At 36.9% G+C, this 22,837-nt stretch overlaps 1 protein-coding gene across 1 annotated transcript; it reads right to left on the bottom strand.

Annotated features, from left to right (window-relative positions):
• Positions 1-4,157: 4,157 nt before the first annotated feature.
• LOC105508149 (ADP/ATP translocase 2) lies at positions 4,158-5,392 on the bottom strand. Its single transcript, XM_011936964.1, has one exon. The coding sequence runs from the start codon at positions 5,385-5,387 to the stop codon at positions 4,413-4,415; it is 975 nt and encodes a 324-aa protein (XP_011792354.1). The 5' UTR covers positions 5,388-5,392; the 3' UTR covers positions 4,158-4,412.
• Positions 5,393-22,837: the final 17,445 nt, after the last annotated feature.

The following is a 22,837-nucleotide window of genomic DNA, read 5'->3' as shown; positions in this document are numbered from 1 at the left end:
GGAAAGACAAACGGGTGTGTAATTTACCAAAAGTGAAGAACTTGGGTGACTAATATATATGTAAAGACATGCTGAAACACATGAAAAATCAGAAAAACGTGTATTAAAAAAAGAGACATATATATCAGATAAGAAAATATAAAAAACCCACAATATCAGGTATTTGCAATGTTATGTAGATAATGAGATGCTTACACATCTTTGGTAGGTGTGTAAATATGCGCAAGTCCTTTGGAGAGTAAGGCAATAATAGCTAGTAATGAAAAAAAATGGGCATAACTAGCAATTTCAATGCAAGTTATGCATTAGAGAAGCTCCCATACATGTCCACATGGAGACATTTTCAGAGTAAAACTGTAGCACTTGAAAGTTTTTAAAAAGAAAGTATAATGTTAATCAAGAAAGTGGATCATGGTACACTTGTAAAATTGAGTACTATAAAACAAAAACCCACACATAATTTTAAAAAGCATGTGGATAAATGACATAAAGTTGAATAAAAATGTTACATTGTTGGATTACAAGTGCAGAATGATTCTAATTACATAAAGTTTAAATAATGTTTTGGGATACATCACTATGTTATGAAAATACAAAAACATGCTTGAAAATCATGAATATCAAATTGAAATAGTGATCGCTTCTAGAAGGGGAGGAAGGAGAATGTGATTTTGGGGGTGTATGCTTACATACTCCAAAGATTTGTTTATGAAAAGCAAGGATCAGAAACAAAGATGGCAAAAAAATTGTCATGACAAAACTGGTTGTAATATATCTAAGTAGGTTTTATATTATACTTTAAGATTTTCTGTATATTCATAACAGTTGATTTTGGGGATGGTGACTCAAAGATAGACTCTATCTGGGATGAATGAGTAGTGTACTTGTGACATCAGGCGAGATACAGAATAAGTGAAGTAGAGCAGGTTTTGGAAGCAAGATGATGAATTTAACCTTAGTCATGTTTGGTTTGAGGGCCTTGTAGAATGTAGGATGAGAACACCAAGCACTTAAGTTAGAAGTAAGTCCTGAATATGGTGTCAGTGCAGCAACTGGGGCTAGAGATAGATCTTTGATATTCATAGCCTGTATGTCTCTGATGAAATCACATCCTTTTATTCAAAAGGAAGGACAAAAGGATGGGGATACTGCATAGAATTAGGCAGTCAGTTTTCTGAGAGCAGAGCTGTAGGAAAATTACTTTTTAAGGTATGAATAGGGAAAGTGGGTCCACAAAAAGCAGGAAGGAATAACTTTCAAAATTATTAGGACTCAGAGACAGTTGTTTTGCAGGAGTCAGTGGAGCAGAGAGTGTTAAAAACGAGTGATCAACTCTTAACTAGCAGAGATGGCCAGGCCAATTAAAACTAAGAAGTACTTTCTTTGATTGTGTGAGAGGCGAACTGGCATCAATTAGTGTTTGTGTAAATATCATCTGTTGCAAATCAAAGTAATTTGGGAAAGTTATGTGTTACTCTGTACTGGTTAGTTACAAACTTTTCAGAGTTACAATGATCTGATGTTTTAAAATGCTGCTAAAATATATGAGCCATTATCATTAAATAAGTTTAAATAATTTATTTTCAACTATCTTTGAGACTTTTTCGGTCACGTTATTTCACATCCTGAGAAGCATTTGAGTCCATTTAATTACCATTCCATTGGTAATCACATAAGACAAAGTTACTGTTATTTCTTGCCTAGACAGCAATTAATGGGCACCCAATGCATCTTCCTGCATTAACCATTGACTCTTCTCTAATTCATCTCCCACACTGGAGAAGAATGATGCTGATGCCTGGAATGTGTGCCCCTCTCCCACTTCCAGTTATATTTTATATGTTATTTCAATTTGAGCTTGAATGTCACCTTTTCAAGGAAGCCCTCCTTAATCACTAGATATATTCCATATTTTCATAGCATCCCACACCTTTCTTTTCAATTTTGAGATAAATGTAGATCCATATTCCGTTGTAAGAAATAATACAGAGTGTACCTATACTGGATCATCCTGCAAAACTATAGCACCACAGCACAATCAGGATGTTCACATTGACACAGTCAAGATGGATCAAGTATTAGTCTGTTCTCACACTGCAAATAAGACATACCTGAAACTGGGTAATTTATCAAGAAAAGAGATTTAATTGACTCACAGCTCCACATGGCTGGGGAGGACTCACAATCATAGTGGAAGCTGAATGAGAGCAAATTCTTGTCTTACATGGTGGCAAGCAAAAGAGCTTGTGTAAGGGAACTCCCCTTTATAAAACCATGAGATCTCATGAGACTTATTCACTATCATGAGAACATGAGCATGGGGAAGACCTGCCCCGATGTTTCCATTATCTCCCACCAGTCACTTCCATGACAGGTGGGAATTATCGGAGCTACAATTCAAGATGACATTTGGGTGGGGACACAGCCAAACCATATCAGATAACATTTCCATCACTACAAGGATATTTCTTTTGGCCCTTTTATTTCCACACCCACTTCCTTTTGACCCTCCTCACCTCCCCAACCCCTGGCAGACTAATCAGTCTACATTTCCATAATTTTTTTATTTCTAAAAATGTTGCATAAATGGAACCCTAAAATATGTAAACTTTAGATATCTATTTTTTTCACTGAGCATAATTCCCTGGAGGTTCATCTGATCAGTTATGCATATCAATAATTTTTCCTTCTTATTTCTCAGTAGTGTTTGAAGCCTTACAGCATTGTACAAAGTTTATAATCATTCTTTAGTGTGATTATTTGCTTAATGTTTGTGTCTCTAACTAGACTGAATACTCCATTAAGGCAGGTATAATTTCTCTTAGATGTATCCTTGTGTCTCCATCACTTTAGTACATTATAGTAATTTGTTAAATACTGAATGGTGAAAGGATTTATTGAGATTACTAGTAGATGCCTCAGAGTACATGAAACCAGAATTAGGTGTTACTGCTATGTAATGACTTCTACATTGTGTATATTTTGCTAATGTATAAATGTATTTATTGAATAATTATTTACTGTATATCAGGTATTGTTCTAAGTACTGGAAATACAACAGCAACAAACAAAAACAAGCAAAAAGTCCCCTGCCCTCTGGAACTCACATTCTAGTCTAGGGAGCTAAATAATCTTAAACATAAATTATGTTATATATTTAAATATTGATTATCGATCCCCCTTCCATGTAGACAAAGCATGGGAAGGAGACAGAAAGTGAAGGAATGATCGTTACGGATAGTCAGGATGACCTCATTGAGAAGGTAACATTTGACCAAAGGTTATAGAAAGTGAGGAGATAAATCATTTGGGTATCTGGGAGAAAAGCATCTAACCAGAAGGAACAGAAAGTGAGGGGTCTTCTTAGAGTGACTGAATAAGAAAGTACTAGAATATCACTGAGCTGAATGACTGAGGGGAAAGCAGCAGGAGATGAAATCAAAGAAGTAATAAAGAGCTTAGACCTGGGCTGCCCAATATGGTAGCCACTGGCCACAGGTGGTTGCTGAATATTTGAAATGTGATCTGATTTTTAAATGACCAAAAGATCAAAAGAGACATTTCCCAAAAGAAGATGTATAAATGTTAAACAGACATATGAAAAGGTGCTTAACATCATTGATCGACAGAGAAATGCAAATAAAAACTCCAATGAGATATCATCTCACCCTAGTTAAAATGGTTTATCTCCAAAAGACAGGCAATAACAAATGCTGGCAAGGAGGTAGAGAAAAGGGAACTCTTGTACACTGTTGGTGGGAATGTAAATTAGTGCAACCACTGTGGAGAACAGTTTGAAGTTTCCTCAAAAAACTAAAAATAGAGCTGCCATACATCTAGCAATCCCACTATTGAGTATATACCCAAATAAAGGAAAAGTAGAGACCAGTATAACAAAGTGACATCTACACTGTCATGCTTGTTGCAGCTTTGTTCACAATAGTCAAGATTTGGAAGCAAACTAAGTGTTCATCAGCAGATGAATGGGTGAAGAAAATGTGGTACATATTTAAATACACATCAGAATTTGAAGACTTAGTATGAAAAGGAGAATGTAAAATATTTCATTATTAATATTTTTATATCGGTTATATGATAAGGTAATGTTTTGTGTATATTGTATTAAATTTATCAAAAATTATATTGCCCTTTTTTTAATTTTAGATATTTTTATTACTCCAAATTTGTTATTTATCAGGAGTGACTGAAATAAAAAATACAATTGAGTCCCATCATCATCATGGAAATGGCTTTAAGAGAAAACCGGTCAGATGAATATTATTGTTTCCCATTTTCAACCAGTAAATAGTTGCCACTGAGAAATTGACAGCCAAGAGTCTGTCAAGAATGCTCAAGATATGTTATATAATACAACATGCCTGTTCACAGGGGGAAAAATCCTAGGAAATAACTTATGTGTACTTCTTGATTTCCTCATACAAGACAAGCACAAAAGCACCACCCATGCCTCTGAGAACACTGGACCATGCACCCTTGAAAAAAGCTTTGCCTCCTTCATCACGAGCTATCTTCCTCCAGCAGTCAAGCCTGCCTGTGTACGTGATGTCAGTTCCTTTGCGCCCTGACTGCATCATGCGGCGGCGAACAGTGTCAAATGAATAGGAAGTTAACCCAGCAACAGCAGTGACAGTCTGTGTGATCATCCAGCTGATGACGATGTGAGTGTTCTTGGGATCCGGAAGCATTCCCTTTGCAGTGTCATAGATACCGAAGTAGGCGGCTCGGTAGATGATAATACCCTGCACAGACACGTTAAAGCCTTGGTACAGGCCCTTAATCCCATCAGATTTGTAGATCTTAACCAGGCAGTCACCGAGGCCTCGGAATTCCCTTTCAGCTCCAGCTTTACCCACATCAGCTGCTAGACGGGTACGGGCAAAATCAAGAGGGTACACAAAACACAGGGATGTGGCCCCTGTGGCACCACCCGATGCCAGATTCCCTGCAAAGTAGCGCCAAAACTGGGTCCTCTTGTCCACACCACCCAGGAAGATCTGCTTGTATTTATCTTTGAAGGCGAAGTTAAGAGCCTGGGTGGGGAAGTATCTGATGACATTGGCCAGGTTACCGCGCCAGAAGGACAGAACTCCCTGCTCCTTGGGAATACGGACCACGCAGTCTATAATGCCTTTGTATTGCTTATCTGCAGTGATCTGCTTGCTGGCATGCTGCACCTGCAGCAGCAGCTTGACCCGCTCGATGGGCGCTACCGCCGTCTTGGAGATGGCTGCGGCCACTCCACCTGCCAGGAAGTCCTTGGCGAAGGACACAGCGGCATCTGTCATGTTGAAAGGAAAGAAGAGGCAGGCTGCTGCGGGACGGGACTGGGCCGGGAACCGGCTTTGACTCTGGCGCTGCTTGCCCATTTTTTTAACTTCTTTTTTTTTTTTTTTTTGAGACAGGGTCTCACTCTGTTGCCCAGGCTGGAGTACAGTGGCACAATGTTGACTCAACTGCAAGCTTTCCCTCTGGGAATCAAACAATCCTCCCACTTCAGCCTACCAAGTAGCCAGGACTACAGGCATGCACCAACATGTCTGGGTAATTCTTGTATTTTCTGTAGAGACAATTTTTGCCATGCTGCCCAGGCTAGTCTCAAACTCCTGTACTCAAACGGTCTGCCTTGGCCTTTCAAAGTGTTGGGATTACAGGCATCAGCCACTGCGCCAAGTCTTTTTTGTTTATTTAATGTGGCTATTTGAACATCTGAAATTACATAATTTCTCATATTAGATTTATTTGGGAGAATGTATGACTATATCTTATAGCTCCTCGTATTTGACTTTAAAAGATTTGTATTTTACTCTGAAGTTTGAGGCTGTTGAAAATTATTGAATAGAGGAATAGGTTGTCTAATTTGAACTTTTCAAGAATTATCTGGGTTTATCTGTTGACAATAGACTATAAGGGTAAAGAAGAAGCTATAAGGGATACTAGTTATGAGGGCATTTCCCCAATTCACACAAGAAATGATGGTGGTTTGGGTTGGTTTGGTAGTGGTGAATTTGATGGGAACTGGTTAGATTCTGAATGTATTTTGAAAATAAAACAAAAATATTTCATGACATATTGGATGTTGCTGAGTATGAGAAAAAGTCAAAGATAAAGTTTTTGGCCTGAGCAACCAGAATAATTGAATTACATCAGTGAAAACAAGACAAGCTGCAAGTGGAACAGATTTGGAGAAGAATACCAAGAATCTGGATTTGAATGTATCAAGTTTGAGATGATTATTATATTTTAAAATTGACATCTTGCATAGGTAATTTGATATAGAAGTCTGGATTTGAAGAAAAAGACCTAGGAGGGAAATAAACATTTTGTAGTAATTAGCGTATAGATGGTATGTGAAGATTTTTCAAATTGGATGTGTCCAACAAAAGAGTTAATGTAATTAAAGCAAATAAAGATCTAATAAATGAGCCTCAGAGCTTTCCAAATTTACGAAGTTATGGAAGAAAGAAAACCTTCAAAGAAAGTCTTCTTCTTCAAATGTATTTTACTGTTAAAAAAAAAAAGTTTGCTTTTGTTATTGAACTTCCTTTTGTGAAATCGTTAGGCATTCCCACTGCAGTTATTAAAGCATAAATTCTGTTTTCCTTTAATCCCTCTAGATTTCCTGTTTTTTAACTTTAATTTTAAGTTCAGGGGTACATGTGCAGGTTTGTTATATTGGTAAACTCGTTTCATGGGAGTTTGTTGTACAGATTATTTCATTACCCAGATATTAAGTCTAGTACCCACCGTGTGGAGCAAGTTTTAAAGAAGCAAAGGACTCAGACTTCATGCTTGAAGAAATGCAGGGTTTTTAATGACCACAGCGAACAAGCATGCAGCTTACCGCTTGAAAGGGTCTTGCCTCACCCACGCTGGAGTGCAGTGACCCTTTGAGGCTTACTACAGCGTCAGACTTCTGGGCTCAAGTGATCCTCAGCCTCCCAATGGTCTTTGTAGACAGCCTATTGGAGTCTTATGGCACAAGAAGATTAAAACAGTGTCTCCAATTTTAATAAATTTTTGCAATCCTTAAAAAAAAAAAATTAAGTCTAGTACCCCTTAGTTATTTTTCCTGATCTGCTCCCTCCTCCCACCCTCCTCCCTCCAGTAGGCCCCAGTGTCTGTTATTCCCCTGTATATTTCTATGGGATCTCATCATTTAGCTCCCACTTATAAGTGAGTACATGCAGTGTTTTGATTTCTGTTCCTGTGATAGTTTGCTAAGGATCACAGCTCCCAGCTCCATCCATGTTCCTGTAAAGGACATGATCTCATTATATTTTATGGCTGCATAGGATTCCATGGTGTATATATACCACATTTTCTTTATTCAGTCTACCATTGATGGGCAGGCATCTAGGTTGATTCCATGTCTTTGCTATTGGGAATAGTGCTACCATGAACATGTGTGTGCATGTGTCTTTAAGATAGAACAATTTATATTCCTTGGGTATATAGCCAGTAATGAGATTGCTGGATTGAATGCTAGTTCTGTCTTTCTGTCTGTTGTTTGCATATTTTTGTAAATTTAAGGTCTTTATAGATGCTGGAAATTAGATCTTTGTCAGATGCATAGTTTAAAAAAATGTCTCCCATTCTGTAGGTTGTCTGCTAACTTTATTGGCAGTTTCTTTTGCCGTGTAGAAGCTCTTCGATTATATTCCATTTGTCAATTTTTGCTTTTGTTGTAATTGCTTTTGGCATCTTCCTTATGAAATCTTTGCCCCATTCCTATGTCTGGAATTATATTGCCTAGGTTGTCTTCCAGGGTTTCTATACTTCGGGTTTTACATGTAAGTCTTTAATCCAACTTGAGTTAATTTTTGTATATGGTGTAAGAAAGGGGTCCAGTTTCAATCTTCCATCTATGGCTAGCCAGCTATCCCAGCACCATTTATTGAATAGGGAGTCCTTTCTCTATTACTTGTTTTTGTCAAGTTTGTTGAAGATCATATGGTTGTAGGTGTCCAGTCTTATTTCTGTACTCTCTATTCTGTTCCATTGGTCTATGTGTCTGTTTTTGTGCCAGTACCATACTGTTTTGGTTACTGTAAACCTGTAGTATACATTGAAGTTGGGGAATGTGATGCTTCCAGCTTTTTTTTTTTTTTTTTTTTTTTTTTAACTTAGGATTGCCTTGGCTATTTAGGCTCTTCTTTAGTTCCATATGAATTCTAAAATAGTATTGTTTTCTTTTTGTTCTCTAAAGAATGTTATTAGTATTTTGACAGGCATAGCATATAATCTATAAATTGCTTTGGGTAGTATGGCCATTTTTACAATATTGATTCTTCCTATTCATGAGCATGGAATGTTTTTCCATGTGTTTATGTCATGTCTGATTTCTTTGAGTGGCATTTTGTAGTTCTCCTTGTAGAAATATTTCACCATCCTGGTTAGATGTATTTGTAGATATTTTATTCTTTTGGTGGCAATTGTGAATGGAACTGCATTCCTGATTTGCTCTCAGGTTGACTGTTGTTTGTATATAGGAATGCCAGTCGTTTTTGTTCATTGATTGGGTATCCTGAGACTTTGTGAAAATTATTAATATTTATGAGCTGAAGGAGCTGTTGGGCCAAGACTATGGGGGTTTTCTAAATATAGAATCATGTCATCTGCAAAGAGGGATAATTTGACTTCTTCTCTTCCTCTTTGGATGCCCTTTATTTTTTTCTTTCTCTCACCTGATTGCTCTGGCCAGGACTTCCAATACTCTGTTGAATAGGAGTGATGAGAAAGGACATCCTTTATTTGCACCAGTTTTCAGGGAGAATGCTTCCAGCTTTTGCCCACTCAGTATGATGTTGGTTGTGGTTTTGTCATAGATGGCTCTTATTATTTTGAGGTATGTTCCTTCAATACGTAATTTACTGAGAGTTTTTAACAAAAAGAAGTGTTGGAATTTTATCAAAAGTCTTTTCTGCATCTATTGAGATGATCATTTGGTTTTTGTATTTAGTTCTGTTTATGTGCTGAATTAAGTTTATTGATTGGCATATGTTGAACCAAAACGTGCTTTCCAAGGATAATTTGCCTACTTGATCATGGTAGATAAGCTTTTTTGCTGTACTTCTGGATTTCGTTTGCCAGTATTTTGTTGAAGATTTTAGCATTAATGTTTATCAATGATATTGCCCTGAAGTGTTTTTTGTTTGTTTGTTTGTTTGGGTTTTTGTTTGTTTTTATCTCTGCCAGGTTTTGGTATCAGGATGATGCTGGTCTTATAGAATGAATTAAGAAGGAGTTCCTTCTTCTCAATTGTTTAAAACAGTTTCATTAAAAATGGTACATCCGGTAGACTTTGGCTGTGAATCCACCTTGTCCTGAATTTCTGTTGTTGTTGTGTTAGTAGGCTATTTATTATAGATTCAATTTTGGAGCTTATCATTGGCGTGTTTAGGGATTCAATTTCATCCTGGTTCGGTCTTGGGAGAGTGTGTGTGCCCAGGAATTTATTTATTTATTTTTTCTAAATTTTTCAGTATATGCGCATAGAGGTGTTCATAATGTTCTCTGATGATTATTTGTATTTATGTTGTGACAGTGGTAATATCCTGTTTGTCATTTCTAATTGTGCTTATTTAGACCTTCTCTCTGTTTTCCTTATTTGTCTAACTAGCAGTCTATCCTACTTCATTAATGTTTTACAAAAAACAACTCCTGGATTCATTGATCTTTTGAATCGATTTTCGTGTCTCAACTTCCTTCAGTTCAGCTCTGATTTTGGTTATTCTTCTGTTAACTGTGAGGGTGGTTTTCTCTTACTTCTCTAGTTCTTTCAGTTGTGATGATAGGTTGTTAAATTTCGATCATTCTAAGTTTTTGCTATGGACCTTGTGATGGTTAATATTGAGTGTCAATTTAAAGGATTGAAGGATGCAAAGTATCATTCCTGGGTGTGTCTATGAGGGTGTTGCCAAAGGAGATTAACATTTGAGTCAGTGGACTGGGAGAGGCAGACCCACCCACAATGTGAATGGGCACTGTCTATTCAGCTGCCAGTAAAGCTAGAATAATGCAGGTAGAAGAAGGTGGAAGAAGCTGACTTGCTCATTCTTCTGACCTTCATCTTTCTCCAGGACTGGATGCTTCCTGTTGTCAAACATCAAACACCAAGTTCTTCAGGTTTTGGACTCTTTGACTTACACCAGTGATCTGTCAGGGACTGTATTAGCCTGTTTTTACACTGCTAGTAAAGACATACCAGAGACTGGGCAATTTACAAAGGAAAGAAGTTTAATGGAGAACTCACAGTTCCATGTGGCTAGGGAAGCCTCACAATTATGGTGGAAGGCAAGTGGGAGCAAGCCATGTCTTACATGGATGGCAGTAGGCAAAGAGAGAGCTAGTGAAGGGAAAGCCCCTTTTTTTAAAACCATCAGATCTCATGAGACTCATTCAGTACCATGAGAACAGTGCAAGAAACACCCAACCACCCATAATTCAATCACCTCTTACCAGGCTCCTCCCAAGACATATGGGAATTGTGGGAGCTACAATTCAAGATAAGAATTGGGTGGGGACATAGCCAAAGCATATCAAGGAGTCTTGGGCCTTCAGCCACAGACTGAAAACTGCACTGTCACCTCCCCTACTTTTGATGTTTTGGGACTCAGACTGGCTTCTTTGCTCCTTAGCTTGCCAAAAGCCTACTGTGGGACTTCATCTTGTTATCTTGTGAGTCAATACTCCCTAATATACACCCCTTCATATATACATCTATCCTATTATTTCTTTCCTTCTAGAGACCCTTGACTAATATAAACATTTAATGCTATAATTTTCCCTCTTAACACTGCCTTAGCTGTGTCCCCAAGATTCTAGTATATTGTATCTTTTTTTTCATTAGTTTCAAAGAACTTCTAGACTTTTACTTTAATTTTATTATTTACCCAAAAGTCATTTAGGAGCAGGTTATTCAATTTCCATGTAATTGTTTATGGTTTTGAGATAATTTCTTAGTCTTGATTCCAAATTTGATTGTACTGTTGTCCAAGAGAGTGGTTGTTATGACTTCAGTCCTTTTGCATTTGCTGAAGAGTGTTTTTGTCTGATTATTTGATAGATTTTAGAGTCTGTGCCAAGTGGTAGTGAGAAGAATGTATATTCTGTTGTTTTTGGATAGAGAATTCTGAAGATGTCTATCAGGTCCATTTGACCCAGTGCTGAGGTCAGGTCCTGGATATCTTTGTTAGTTTTCTGTCTTGATGATACGTCTAATACTGTCAGTGGGGTGTTGAAGTCTCAAACTATTATTGTGTGGAAGTCTAAGTCTCTTTGAAGATTTCTAAGGACTTGCTTTATGAATCTGGGTGCTCCTGTGTTGCATGCACATATATTTGGGATAATTAGTTCTTAATGAATTGAACCCCTTGCCATTATGTAATGCCCTTTTGTTTTCTTTTTTGATCTTTATTTGTTTAAAGTCTCTTTATTGTGAAATTAGGATTACAATCCCTCCTTTTTTATGGTTTTCCATTTGCTTGGTAGATTTTTCTTCATTCATTTATTTTGTGCCTGTGGGTGTCGTTGAATGTGAAATGGGTCTCTTGAAGAAAGCATACCAAAGGCTTTTGGGTTTTTATTCAGCTTGCCACACTGTGCCTTTTAATTGGGATATTTAGCCCATTTACATTCAAGGTTCATATTGATTTGTGTGGATTTGATCCTGGTATCATGAGATTAACTGGTTATTATGCAGACTGTTTGCATAGATGCTTTATAGTGTCACTGGTCTGTGCACTTAAGTGTGTGTTTTGTACTGGCTGGACATTGTCTTTCCTTTTCATATTAATGCTTCTTTCAGAAGTTCTTGTAAGTCCTGTATTGTGATAACATATTCCCTCAGCATTTGCTTGTGTGGAAACAATCTTATTTCTCCATCATTTATGAATTTTAGTTTGTCCAGAAATGAAATTATTGGTTTCAATTCATGCTCTTTAAGCGTGTTGAATATTAGTCCTCAATCTCTTTTTGTTTGTAGAGTGTCTGCTAAAAGACTTTCTGTTAGTCTGATGGGCTGCCCTTTGTAGATGATCTGCCCTTTTTCTCTAGCTGCCTTTAACACATTTTCTTTTGTTTTGACCTGGGAGAATCTGATGGTTATATGTCTTGGGGATGTTCTTCTTGTGAATTATCTTACTGGGGCTTTCTGCATTTACTGAATTTGAATGTTGGCCTCTTTAGATAGGTTGGGAAAGTTCTCATTGATGATGTCCTGAAATATTATTTCCAAGTTGCTTACACTCTCCCCATCTCTTTCAGGGACTCCAGTGAGTCATAGATTTGGTCTCTTTATAGTTTCATATTTCTTGAAGGTTTTGTTTGTTACTTTTTATTCTTTTTTTCCCTTTATTGTGTGACTGTCTTATTTTACAAAACCAATCATCAAGCTCTGAGATTCTTTTTTTCAGTTCTTCTTCTATTCTGCTATTAATACTTGTGATTGCATTATTAAATTCTTGTAATGTGTTTTTCAGCTCTGTCATGTCAGTTACATTCTTTTCTATACTGACTGTTTTGTCTGTAACTTCTTGTATTATTCTACTTTGATTCTTACCTTTCTTGGATTGGGTTTCCACATCCACCTGCATTCAATAATTTTTGTTCCTATCCATATTCTGAATTCTATTTGTGTTATTTTAGACATCTAAACCCAGTTCAGTCCCCTTGCTAGAGAGATGGTGTGGTTGTTTGGAGGAAAAAAAGGCACTTTGGTTTCTTCAGTTGTCAGAGTTACTGTATTGGTTCTTTCTTATCTTTGTGGACTGATATTTCTTTAGTCTTTGAAGTTGCTGACCTTTGGGTATTTTTTTAATCCTGTTTGATGACCTTGAGGGTTTGATTGTGGTATAAGGCAGATTCAGAAGACTGGAATCATATCAGAAAGATTTTAGAGGTCCAGCACACAGCTCTCAACTTCTGTAACATATGTTCTAACTCCTCAAGTTTGGGAATGCACTGCACTGGCTGAGGTGTTGGGGAGGCAGTGAGGTGCATTTCTGAAACAGCAATGACAAAGCCAGGTGCATGCACACAGGCCTGCTGGCAAGGCAAAGAAGGCAAAACCTGCCTACATGCTGGCAAAGCAATTAAGGGTGTTGACATGTGCCTGAGGGAAGCTGCCGTGTTGGGAGGGAGTGCGTGGGATAGTGTGTGGCCCTAGGAGTCGCTCTGCTAGAGTTCTCTGCTGGTCAGGCATGGTCAGCCAGTTTAGAAGCTATAATGTGGGCCCCCAAGGGTACCTGAGGCTACTCTGCAATCAAGTGCTGCCAGGCTGGGGCCCCAGGAGAAGGGAGCAAATAAAAGTGTTCTCAGGTCAGACCATCCCTGTCTGATGGGAAAGACCAACCTGCAGATTCAGGTGCAACAGTTTCCCTGGGCTAAAGTTTCCTATGGAAGCAGGTTGAGACTAGGGAGATGGGATTCTCTGGCCATGCTCCCCTACAAATGGTATTGCATCAAACTCTCTGGGGTCCCCTTCAGCTGGTGTGCTGCCCCTACAACTTCCATAGGCAACTTTCCCTACCAACTCGAGTGTCCCTGGTGATTGAGAGGTCTCCTCCTGCTAGGATCCCAGAGGCCCATGGCAAGAGCAGAATACTCCTTGCCAGTTCAACTTATCCATTTCCCTGGAGTCATTTAGGGACAGAAACACATGGTAGCCACATGCAATGTTCCCAGCTTCTCCCACCGTTAGCCATGTTTCTGTGTCTTTCCTCTGTCAACTGTCAGTGCCTTCCCTCTACAGATTTATTAGGAGGGTGTCAGTTGTCTCCGTCCCTCGGTGGCACCTGTTGCACCTAGCTGTGTCTAGTCACCCATTGTCAATCCCTGTGGATTTCAAATTTCTCCTGTCCTTGATCATATACTTTCACGCCCTAAAATGACCAGTTACTAATCTGAAAATGGGACAAATTATTGTTAAGTAGATGAGAATGATGTATTGGTTATCACATCCGGATAGCACAATGACCTTTTCAATGAGAACTTCCAATGGCCTATTTAAAGAACTTGGTTATAGAACACTATTGTAGGTTTCTGAGGGAGATCACTTTGTGCCCTTGGTCAACAACATAAAGGTGGTGTATATTAACAGCATGATATAATAAAAAGAGCGCTGCACTGGGAAATCAGGAACCCTGAGTTCAAGTTCCAGCTCTATTATTCATCAGTTGTCTCCGTGACTCCTGGAAACTGGTCTGACTTGACTACCAGCCTATGTTAAATATTTTCACTGATTACAGGTAAATAAAAAGTAGAGGGCTTTTCAGGTAGCTAAAAATATTTCATTTTAATTGCTATACTTCTGACTGAGAATATTTTCTAATTGTTGAATTAAAATGGGTGGAAGTAAATGACAACAGCTATAATGTGTGTGATGGTAAATATTATTTTAAAAGCCTTTACTTGACACAAGCACATATACCAGTTAGCAGTATCTATTTATCATTTACTTATTTATCCATTTAGTTTTCAATTTTTATTCTTCATGATGTCAAAAATCCTGAGAACCATTAATACTAAATAGATCACTTCAGCATTCTGGGCCTTGTTTGTTTCTGTATGCACAGTTACAAGAGTATTGCTATGATCTGAATGAGTCCCCCAGAAGTTCATGTGTTGGAAACGTAGTTACTATGTAACAATACTAAGAGTGGGGTCTTTAAGAGGTGATTTGGCCATGAGGGCTCTGTCCTTGTGTAGCAATTAATGCCATTGTCATTGTAGTGGAGTAGTTATCACAGCAGTGTCTCCCTAATATAAAAGATGAGATTCACCCAATTTCTTCTCTTGGTCTCATGCATTCATTTCTACCTTCTACCCTTCCAACATTGTATGAGCCACACCAGATGTCAGTGCCATGCTCTTGAACTTCCCATTCTCCAGAACTTTAAGTCAAACAAATCTCATTTCTTTATAAGTTACTCAGTCTGATATTCTCTTATAGCATCAGAAAATGAACTACGATAAGTATAGATAAATGCAAGAAACTAAAACATGCTAACCTCAACATGAAGCAATATTTATGGTAAAGAAAGGGAAGTGTAATTGTGGGGGATTGGGCTTCAGCTGTATTCATAATTTTAAAACAAAAGTTATAAAATAAATACAGCACTATTTTAATATTTATAAAAATCATGTTAAGTACATGGTTATAATTGCCTCTTCTATTTTAACTGTTTCATAATAAAAATAGAATAATAATAATAACAAGTAAAAGGAAGTCAGACTATGTGAATACAGGCTATGTTTTGGAGTCAGAGCGAGGTTCAAATCCTCTCTCTGTTATGTGCTAGCTGCTTTTCCTTAAATAGCCAATTAACTATTTTACCATTTCCTCAGTTATGCTTTAGTTATAATTCCTGTCTTGCAGAGTTGTTATAAATTAGACCCTTGAGGAAAAGAAATAAAATCTCACTCAGTTTTTTACAACTAATAATGGTATAACTATGTAAGGATCTTAGGCAAATGATCAGGTCTCACAGGAATATTCATGCAATTAAATGCCATTGGACCTAGAACAGAGCTGAACAATTAGAAGACTCCAAAACAACTCTAATGATTCAGTTATTTTATTATCTTCTAAGCAAGGTTAAATTAATTTTCTTTCCTAAATGTTGTTAGCTCTTAGCTGGGCATGGTGAGGCATGCCTGTAACCTCAGGTACATGGCATGTTATCTCAGTTGGAGGCAGGAGGATCACCTTAATCCGGGAGTTCAAGATTAGCCTAGGCAACAAGAATGAGATTCCATCTCAAAAAAAAAAAAAAAAAATATGGAGTTGCTTCACTCTTCTCTCATCTTCCCCACTTCTAAGACTTCTACCATTATCCTGTCAGCCTTGTTATTGCCCAGTCCTCAATCCTTTTTTGACTCACAGCTTCTGACACTTCATATTATTTGCAGAGTACCTTCATTTTGAGTTCATTGTGATTTGTGATTTGTCACTTGCCACCAGCCAATAAACTCTCTTTCAATATCATAATCAACTTGATTTTACTAGGTTAGTAAAATTACTAATCTAGATTAGTAAAATCTAATTCTATGCCGCTGGAAAAGAGTTTCCAGCCAAGCTATCATGAAGCTTCCTTGCCCACTATGGATTTGCTGCCCTTGTATAAGGTGTCCTTCCAGTTAGTAAGTTAAAAATGGCAAATCATTTAGTACAGTGCATTGGCATATTATTTATGAAGAATAAAAGCCTGTGTGAGTGGCAAACAAATGTAATAAATGCTGCTCCCACATTTTGTGAATGGGCCCACTTAGAGCATACACATAAAAGGCCTAGCAGAATATCTAATACAAACACAGAAGAGGATTTTCTTATGCAGATCTCTGTGCCCCAGAAATCACCTAAGAGATGGTGATGTCTAAACTGAACCCTAAAGGATGAGTAGGAGTCAGATTGACCAAGGAATAGGGGGATGAGAAGAGAAGGGTAAAATATTCGAGTATAAGGGTGGAGTATGTCCAAAGATCCTGAAGCCAGAGAGTAAAGTAGGCTTGTAGTATCATAGCTTGTGAAGTGTTAAATTTGATTAAAGAGAAGCAATCATTGTGAAACTTGACAGATTAAAAGATGCAGAAAATAAAGTAATATATTTCTATTCAAAGAGTCATAAAACAGGATAGACTCTGTAGCTCATGCATGTAATCCCAGCACTTTGGGATACAGATGACCTGAGGTCAGCAGTTCAAGACCAGCCTAGCCAACCATGGCCAACATGGTGAAACCTCGTTTCTACTAAAAACGCAAAAATTAGCCGGGCACAGTGGCGAGTGCCTGTAATCCTAGCTACTCAGGTGGCTGAGGCATGAGAATTGCTTGAATCTGTGAGGCAGAGGTTGCAGTGAGCCAAGATTGCACCACTGCACTCCAGCCTGGGCAACAGAGCAAGATTCCATCTAAAAAAAAAAAAAAATACAGTAACAAAAAACAAAGAGTCATAAAACAAATTTTTTTATTTATTTATTTTTATTTATTTATTTCTTTAAAGAATCAAGAGCACACTCCACAAAATGTGCAAGGTTTTCACCTGATTGTGTAACTTTCAAATATGGTAACAGCAATAAAATGATCACTTTCACATGTAGTAAATCTTTATTCTTTTGTAGCAGTTGGGAGATAAAAACCATCTGAGTTGCTGAAAAAACATTTATGGGATACCTTAGAAGGAATTGTCTTTAAAGTTTACTTTCCTATATACTAATAGTGGCCAAAATTTTCAAAGTGCTTTCAAATAAAAGTCATTATTTAGCCGGGCGCGGTGGCTCAAGCCTGTAATCCCAGCACTTTGGGAGGCCGAGACGGGCGGATCATGAGGTCAGGATATCGAGACCATCCTGGCTAACACGGTGAAACCCCGTCTCTACTAAAAAATACAAAAAACTAGCCGGGCGAGGTGGCGGGTGCCTGGCTACTCAGGAGGCTGAGGCAGGAGAATGGCGTGAGCCCGGGAGGCAGAGCTTGCAGTGAGCTGAGATCTGGCCACTGCACTCCAGCCTGGGCGACAGAGCGAGACTCTGTCTCAAAAAAAAAAAAAAAAAAAAGTCATTATTTAATTATTTTTTACTCTGCTATAAATTAGGTAACATAATATTTTTATCTATTTTTTTCTATAAATTATACAAATATCAGAGAGACTAATAATTACCTGGAGATATCAAAACCAAATCATAGAAGAAGTAAATCTGAAGTCATTTCTCTTACCCCATGTTACTTGCCCCCTTCACTGCATGAACTGTCTCTGTAAATAATGCCCTTGTGGTCTTTGACAGTGGAACATTTAAGGAGTTAAAAGTTATTTGTGGGAATTCTTGTTTGTTTTCTTTAGTAATAAAGGTGAGTGATCACACAGAACAACTGACTACTGCTTTGCTTAATTGTACATCCACAAGTACCACTCATATTGAGTGTGATATAAACAACATCTCTTCCACCCAGAGCTGTGCAGTGAAGACATGGATCAGTCAACATTCCTATAATCAACAGTTCACATTTTCAAGATTACTAAAATTATAGCAGAGTGCTATGTGTCCCTCCAAACTTTCGTTTTGGAAAATTAATCCCCAATGCAACAGCACTGAAAGGCAGGACATTTTGAAAGGCGTTGAAGCATTCAGGACTGGATTAGTGTTGTTATAAAAGGACTTGATAGAAGGTATTCATCTCCTGCCCTTTTACCTTCTGCCATGTGTGGACATAGAATTCTTCCCCTCCAATGGATTAGCATCAAGGTGCCATCTTGGAAGCAGCACGCAATGGATAGCTGAACCTGCTAGTGGTTTGATCTTGCATTTCCCAGCCTCAAAAGCTGTTAGAAATAAATTTATGTTTTTTTCTAAATAACCCAGCCTCAGAAATTCTGTTCTAGCAGCAGGAATGAACTTAGACAAAGGGATAAATTTGAGTTTAGAGATTATCTAGTTAAAATATGTTATTTTACGTATGAAGGAACTGAGACTTGCAGATTTTAGTTGATACTTATGAGTCCAAAAGCCAGTTATTTTGTTCCTCATACATTGATTCTTACATAATACACAAGTTATAGGTATGGTTTTAGATGATGGAGGAAAGTAATCTACTAAAGAATGAACTACTAATCTAAGTATTGGCTGAATGGTTAATATAAGAGAGTGATATAGCAGATTAATGTGATATGCATAGATATTTTTATTTATAATGGCTTTTATTGTTTAGATCACTGGTTCTCAAATTTTAGAATGTCCCAGTATCACCTGGAGGGCTTGATGAAAACACATGGATGTGTCCAACCTCCAAAGTTTCATATTTGGCAGGTCTGAAGTAGGGCCTGAACACTGGCATCAGCAGCTAATGCTGCTTGATCATAGGCCAAATTTTAAGTTATTGGTTTAGAACAATGGTTATAAACACAAATGATATTCTACTTAAAGCTGTGAGACCATTGGCACATTAATATTTCAGCCTTAGTTTTTTCATCTGTAAAATAATGATATATATCTTATATGGACTTAGCATAACGAAATACATCAAGAGTACTCTGTGCATGATATCTAAGGATTTTGATACATAGATTCCATTTTTATCATTTTCATCATTACTTTAGTTTTCTTTTTTTTCTTTTAGATTGTTAAAAGTACAAAGTGGAAGTATATATTTACAGGGTATATGAGATGTTTTGATACAGGTATGTATCCCGCTAGCTGATGATTAGTGATTGTTTTAATGTGTTGTTTAATTCACTTTGTTACTATTTTGTTGATTTTTGCATCAATGTTCATTAGTGATATTGATCTACAGTTTTCTTTTATTGATATTTTTGGTTTTGTTTTAGTATCAAGATAATACTGGCTTTGTAGTTTGAGCTTGGATATAGTTTTTTCTTTCTTTTTGGAATAGTTTGAGTAGGAATGGTATTAGTTCTTCTTTTGGTAAAATTCAGCAGTAAAGCCATCAGCTCCCAGGCTTTTCTTTGCTCAGAGACTTCTTATTACAGCTTTGATGTCATTACTTGTTATTGGTCTATTCAGGTTTTGAATTTCTTCATGATTCAATCATGAAAGGTTGTCCATTTCTAAGAATGTAACTGTTTCTTCTAGGCCTTTTAATTTCTTGGCATATATTTGCTCACTATCTCAAATGATCTTTTGAATTTCTTCAGTATTGCCTGTAATGTCTCTTTTTTCATCTCTGACTTTACTTGGGCCTTCTCTATTTATTTCATAGTTGGGCTAAAAGTTTTTTTATTTTTATTATCATTTCAAAAATAACTTTTTATTCATTGATCTTTTGTATTTTTAATGTCAATTTATTTATTCTGTGAATTTTGATTAGTTTATTCTAATGTAAGCTTGTTTTGCTCTTGTTTTTCTATTTCTTTAAGATGCATTGTTATGTTGATAATTTGAAGTTTTTCTACATTTTTGATGTAGACATTACTATTATAAACGTTCTTCTTAACACTGCTGTGGCCATATCACTTAGGTTTTGGTATGATGTATTTGTATTTTAATTTGTTGCAAGAAATTAATAAATTTCTTCATTAATTTATTGATTGAACCACTGGTCATTTAAGAACATATTGTTTAATTTCCATGTGTCTGTATGGTTCACAATGTTTCTCTGTTTATTGGTTTATATTTTTATTCCATTGTGGTGTGAGAGGATACTATATACTTTAAAACTTGTTTTGTGGCCTAATATACGGTCTATCCTTGAGAAATATCCATGTGCTAAGAAGAATATGTATTCTACAGCTGTTGGATTCAATGTTCTGTAAATATCTATTAGGTCAATTTGGTCTCTACTGCAGATTAAGTTTTATGTGTCTTTGTTGGTTTTATGTATGGTTGATCTGTCCAGTGCTGAAGGTGGGTTGTTGCAGGCTCCAGCTTTTATTGTACTGGGGTCTGTCTGTCTTTTTAGCTCTAATAGTATTGCTTTATATATCATGGTGCTACGGTGTTGGATGTATGTATTTTTAATAATTTTTATGTCTTCTTGCTGAATTGACCCCTTCTTCATTATATAGTGACTTTCTTTGTCTCTTTTTACAGATTTTATCTTGAAATCTATTTTGTCTAATATAAGTATAACTGCACCTGCTCTTTTTTGGCTTCCTTTGACTTGGAATATATTTTTTTCATCCCTTTATTTTCACTCTATGTGTCTTTATAGGTGAAGCGTGTTTCTCATAGTCAGAAAATTATTGGGTCTTGTTTTTCATCCATTTAGCCACCGTGTGTCTTCTGATTTGAGACTTCTGTTCATTCACTTTCAGTATTTTTATTGATAAATAATGACTTACTATTGTCATTTTGTTATTGGTTTTCTGGTCTCTTCCTCCTTACTGTCTTTCTTTTTTGTTTTCCTTTTCAAAAGTGATTTTCTACTGTGATGTGATTTTAAATTCCTTTTCTTTTGTTTGTTTATCTGTTGTGGGGTTTTGATTTGAGATTACCATGTGTCTTTCAAATAACACCTTGGAACCCATTAGTTTAAACTGATGACAATTTAGCAATATTCCAAAAAGAAACAAACTAACAAACGAGCAAAGAGAAAACTAATAAAGACTCTACATTTTAGCTTTACCTCCCACATAGTTAATGTTTGTTGTTTCTGTTTTTATCTTATTATACTATGTAAGTCTAGAAAAGTTTCTGTAGTTATTTTTATGGACTCATCTTTCAGTGTTTCTTCTCAATATGAGTAGTTTACATACAATAATCACAGTGTTGTAATATTCTGTGTCTAACTCTGTACTAACAATTAACAATGTTTTGGGACTTTAGATGATTTCTTATCATTTGTTAGCATCCCTTTCTTTCAAATTGAAAGAAACTCCCTTTAGCATTTCTTATAGGACAGGTCTGGTGTTGATGATATACCTCAGCATTTTTTTTTGTCTTTATTTCTTTTTCATGCTTTCAGAATATTTTTGTTAGATTACTATTCAGGGACAAAATGTGTTTTTTTTTTTTTCCCTTCATCATTTTGAATATGTCAACCCCCTCTCTACTGGCCTATAAGGTTTCCACCAAGAAGTCTGCTTCCAGATGTAGTGGATCTCCTTTGTATAGTATGTGTTTGTTTTCTCTTGCGACTCTTAGGATCTTTTCTTTATCCTTGACCTTTGAGAGTTTGACAATTTTGTGCCTTAAGGTAGTGTTTTTGGGGATTAAATCTGCCTCATGTTTATAATCTTTATGTACCTGAATACTGATGTCTCTCTCTGGGTTTGGGAAGTTCTCTGCTATTGTCTTTTTTAAAAAAAGCTTCCACCCCAATCTCTCTCCCTCTGTCTCCTTTTTAGGACTAAAAACTCTTAAATTTGACCTATGGAAAGCATTTTCCATATACTGTAGCCAAGCTTTACTCTTTCCTACTCTTTTATTTTTTCTCTCCTCTGACAGTGTATTTTCAAGTGGCCTGTCTTCAAGTTCTTTTTTTATGCTTGATCATTTCTACTTTTGGGAGAATATGATGTATTCTTCAGTGTGTTTTTTGAATTTATCATTTCTAAAATTTCTGCTTCATTCTTTTAATTATTTCAAAGTCTTTGTTAAACTTATCTGATAGAAATCTGAATTTCTTCTCTGTGTTATCTTGAATTTCTTTGAGTTTCCTCAAAGTAGTTATTTTGAGTTATCTGTCTAAAATGTTACATATCTCTTTTTCTCCAGAATTGGTCCCTTGTGTCTTATTTAGCTCATTTGGTGAGGTCCTGTTTTCTTGGATGGTCTTGATGCTTGATGATATTCCTTGGCGTCCAGCCATTGAAGAGTTAGGCATTTCTTCTAGTCTTCACTATCTGGGATTTTTATACGTTTTTTAATGGTTTTCCAAGTATTCAATAAGAATTGATTGTTGAGATATATACCTTTGGTCACTGTAGCTGTTTCTGCATTAGATAGCACCCCAAGCCCAATAACTCTGGAAATCTTGCAGAATCCTAGAGATAGGGCCTTGGTGGCCTTGGGTAAGATCTGGAAGAATTCTTTGTATTACCAGGCACAGACTCTTACTCTCTTTCCTTGCTTTTCCCCAAACACATTCTCTCTCCATGTTAAGCTTCATGGAGCTGGAGAAGAGGAAACACATGCACCCTTGTAGCCACGACCACTAGGACAGTCTTTCATCAGACCTGAATTCAACACAGCACTGGGGCTTGCCTTTAGCCCACCATGACCACTGTCTGGCTACCACTGATGTTCACACGGGGACCAAAGGCTCTTTACTCTGCAGGTAGTCAATTCAGCCAGACTTGTGTCTTTTCCTTCAGGGTAATGAGCTTCCCCTGGCTCAGGGCTTGTCTAGAAATTCGGTCCAGGA

This window comes from Colobus angolensis, unplaced genomic scaffold (assembly GCF_000951035.1).
Source record: "Colobus angolensis palliatus isolate OR3802 unplaced genomic scaffold, Cang.pa_1.0 Scaffold159, whole genome shotgun sequence".
Taxonomy (NCBI): Eukaryota; Metazoa; Chordata; class Mammalia; order Primates; family Cercopithecidae; genus Colobus; species Colobus angolensis.
Note: the sequence above shows the minus strand (reverse complement) of the source record. Positions and strands in the feature narration are given on the sequence as shown.